Source organism: Solanum stenotomum, chromosome 12 (assembly GCF_019186545.1).
Source record: "Solanum stenotomum isolate F172 chromosome 12, ASM1918654v1, whole genome shotgun sequence".
NCBI classification, from domain to species: domain Eukaryota; kingdom Viridiplantae; phylum Streptophyta; class Magnoliopsida; order Solanales; family Solanaceae; genus Solanum; species Solanum stenotomum.
The window spans coordinates 43,229,026-43,232,784 of NC_064293.1; the positions used below are offsets into that span (position 1 = coordinate 43,229,026).

A 3,759-nucleotide genomic window follows, 5' to 3' on the forward strand; every position below is an offset into this window, starting at 1 on the left:
TTTTTTTAAAAAGAAAAACATATCTTATTTGTCAGTATGGGAAGTTTGAGATAAGGACGAGTGAGGGGTTAAAATTCAGTGGCCATTGATATTGTAATGCCAAGAACCACATAATCCAATGGTTACCGTTCCTCTAAGATGAGGTTTGCTAGCTCTTTTTGTCCGTTAGATATGAAGCCTTATCACTATATATACAGGGGTTCCTAATAACCTCTTAGTAACGAATTATTTCTGAAATGGCTTCTTCAGTAATGTCCTCAGCAGCTGTTGCCACCCGCGGCAATGGTGCACAAGCCAGCATGGTTGCACCCTTCACTGGCCTCAAGTCCGCCGCCTCTTTCCCTGTTTCAAGGAAGCAAAACCTTGACATTACCTCCATTGCTAGCAATGGTGGAAGAGTCAGATGCATGCAGGTTTGTATATACTCAAATTAAACAACAAAATTCATTGACCAAAATGTTATACTCGCTAATTTGTTTGATTAACTATTTATGTATAGGTGTGGCCACCAATTAACATGAAGAAATACGAGACTCTTTCATACCTTCCTGATTTATCCGACGAGCAATTGCTCAAGGAAATTGAGTACCTATTGAAAAATGGATGGGTTCCTTGCTTGGAATTCGAGACTGAGGTTAACATTGATCTCCTCTGTTTTTAAAATTTACTAGTTAGTACTACTAAGTGTTAATATGTTGTGTTGTGGGATATATATGTGCAGCACGGATTTGTGTACCGTGAGAACCACAAGTCACCAGGATACTACGATGGCAGATACTGGACCATGTGGAAGTTGCCCATGTTTGGGTGCACTGATGCAACCCAGGTGTTGGCTGAGGTGCAGGAGGCAAAGAAGGCTTACCCACAGGCATGGGTCCGTATCATTGGATTCGACAACGTTCGTCAAGTGCAGTGTATCAGTTTCATTGCTTACAAGCCCGAAGGCTACTAAATTCTCCATTTTTTTTAATGTATAAATGTCAACAGTGAGAAACTGTTGGCATTTTCCGTTTTCCTTTATTTTGCTTCTTCTTTCTATTCAGTGTATGTTCTTGGATTCCACTTGAATTTATCATGAGAACTAATAATAGTAATAATCATTTGTTTCTTTACTAATTTGCATTTTCAGATATGATTTCTGGTGTATATCATCATTTTCATTCCAGCGATATTAATTTCCCCCATTCAAGTTACTTATGAAATAGAAGTCCTCTGCTCCGTCTACTTTATTTGTCCGCAAGTCTTGTGGCTACTATATAACACGAAATGGATAGAGAAGATTCATTATTAAGCCCATCCTAACTAGTTTTGCATTGAGTCATATAGTGGATTGATTTGGGTAAAACCTAATGTTAGCGGCAACTTAGAGTAAAACTGTTAGCGTCTGTACATTATCTTTTCACTAATAGCATAAAATAATGCATAGTTAAAGAGAAATCATGGTACTTACGATTGGTAATCTATAAAAATGACAAGTAATATGCTATGAACAATATCTGCAAGATTTTATTATGCTATGAATTTCTTTTCCTTTATTGATTGTCATATATGTCTATATGTCATGATCGATCGACGTAACATACCAACTACAATTATTATAAGACAAGTTTTTCACTATATATGGAAGTATATCGAATTTTTTTCTGACCACAATTGAAGGATGTGGAGATAAAAGGATCATGTCCAAACCCTTTTTCGATTGAAGAACAAAATCTCAAATTAAAACGATGAAATCATAAACATTTCAATTTTCAATTAATATAATAGAGTTTCATATCCAACTATTCCATTTTTTAAAAATGAATAATATAATTACCTAACCAGTCAAACTTATACACGACACTTTTTTTAAACATAGCGAGTGTTTCTGAAATTTGTCTTGTATTATTCAAACTATCGCTAGCTAAGCTTAATAATTAAGTCTCACACTATGGTCATTTATGAAATTTTCTCTATTTTTAACCCTCCATGATAATGATAATCCTTTGCTAGCCATATAAGGCCCATAATGGCAATGGGTTCATGGTGTTGACATGTGTGGACCTGCTAAAAAATAGATAGACTTAAAAAAGTTTTGTTGTTTCCTTTTGTTGCCTTCTACTAAGTTAACGTGAAATATCATGGCCCAAAATATTGCTAGGTTTCCCTCTCTATAGGTAATATCACATTTCTCCTAAAAGAGAAACGATCCACCAAAATTGTAGTACATGTATGCTGGTCGTAATAAAACTTCTTGTTAATTAATTACTTTCTTCTTTTTTATTTGTTTGTCCTATTTTGACTTGTCACACAGTTTAAGAAAGTAAAGAATCTTTATATCTATATCTATATTTGCAACTAGCATTACACTAAAAAAGATCTTTAGAAGTAATTAATTAACGGTAATAACTTAATTGTCGCTAAATATGTTCTTTTAGAGACAATTACATTTTAGCACTCTTTATGTAAATGCCGTTAAAATCTATAGTGACATTAAGTCTAATGATAATGTTGGTAAAGGATTTAGCAACATTCTTTGTTAATATGTATATTTATTATCGCTAAAAATTGTATTTACTATAGTGTATAATTATTTAGCTTGCTTCTAAATTAAATCATTACATCTTACTTATTACTTAAATTTTGAATATTCTACTTGATCGGAATCTTGCTTATAGCTTTGATCACTTCTAACATAAACAAAAATATAGTGTAATTTCTTCTCTTTCAACCTTCCCTACTCCTTGTATTATAAAATATAGGAATCAAATATAAGTAACGCACCTCACTTCATCTTCTTGTTTTCAAATTTTCAAATTTCACAATTTAATGAAGGTTGTAGATCTATAAATATCTTTCGAATGACTTGATCGTTTGATAATTCTTCTAACAACTAAACACCACTTTTAAGTAACTATATAGGTATTTTTTTTTACTCTATTAATGCACTAAAGTTAATTAAACATTAGTTTTAAGTAAAAACATATTTTTAAAAATGTACTATTGATACAGAAAAGATAATTAGTCACCGCTTTTAAATTACTACTCCCTGATCTCATCGATCTTTTCTATCCATGCCAACTTTTTGTTGCCAAGGATTGTTGGAAGAGAAATCTTATAGGATTTCATTAATTACTACAAAAATAACAAAACCAAACCCCAAAATTTTACAAATTAAAGGTACAGTACACAAGTGTACTGTATTAATTTAATTAATATAATACAGTAGTACAACACACGCAGTAATTTAAAAAAACAAACAAATAGGTAGATAGTCAGAAATAAAAACACGCATAAATATACACATAAACAGAGAGTACTGACTTTCATCCTTCATAAAAACGGAGGAATTCTTCGTAGCTATTGGGGTGCCATATCCATTTCATCAACTCATCATCCCAATTTTTTCTGTCAGTACCCAATGATGGTTCCCCATCACCTAATTTGAACTCTTCTGGACAATCAATTTCCATATATTTCATAAAAGATGGTTCAATTATAGGCAGCACCACTGGAGGATCAAAAACATCCTTATCATCAATACCATGATAAAATTTCATTGCCAACGCCATCTCTTCATCTTCAGGGAAAAAGTCCGAAAACATAGCATTGAAATCAATACTAACATTATTTTCGTAACTATTTTCAGCTAATTCTTCGAGTTGAATTATTAGCCCCTGGTCTTCATAATCCTTGATCACGTCTAAAGAAGGGATTTCCTTCTCAGTATTTTTGTTCTCTAGTTTCTCCTCCTCTACACCGCCCTCGTTATGAAGAGAC

General features: G+C 32.8%; 1 protein-coding gene across 4 annotated transcripts in view; it reads left to right on the forward strand.

Annotated features, from left to right (window-relative positions):
* The window catches only part of LOC125846863 (ribulose bisphosphate carboxylase small subunit, chloroplastic 3), an 8,686-nt gene extending 7,570 nt beyond the window's left edge, over positions 1-1,116 (forward strand). For 2 of the 4 annotated variants that reach the window (XM_049526543.1, XM_049526542.1), the window contains exon 4: positions 839-1,116. In XM_049526543.1, coding sequence (XP_049382500.1) covers positions 839-952 — 114 coding nt within the window. In that variant the 3' untranslated portion in view covers positions 953-1,116. Of the gene's footprint in view, positions 1-190; positions 414-499; positions 635-721 lie in introns of those variants that run through there. The other 2 variants (XM_049526544.1, XM_049526545.1) reach the window with 2 other exon arrangements.
* Positions 1,117-3,759: the final 2,643 nt, after the last annotated feature.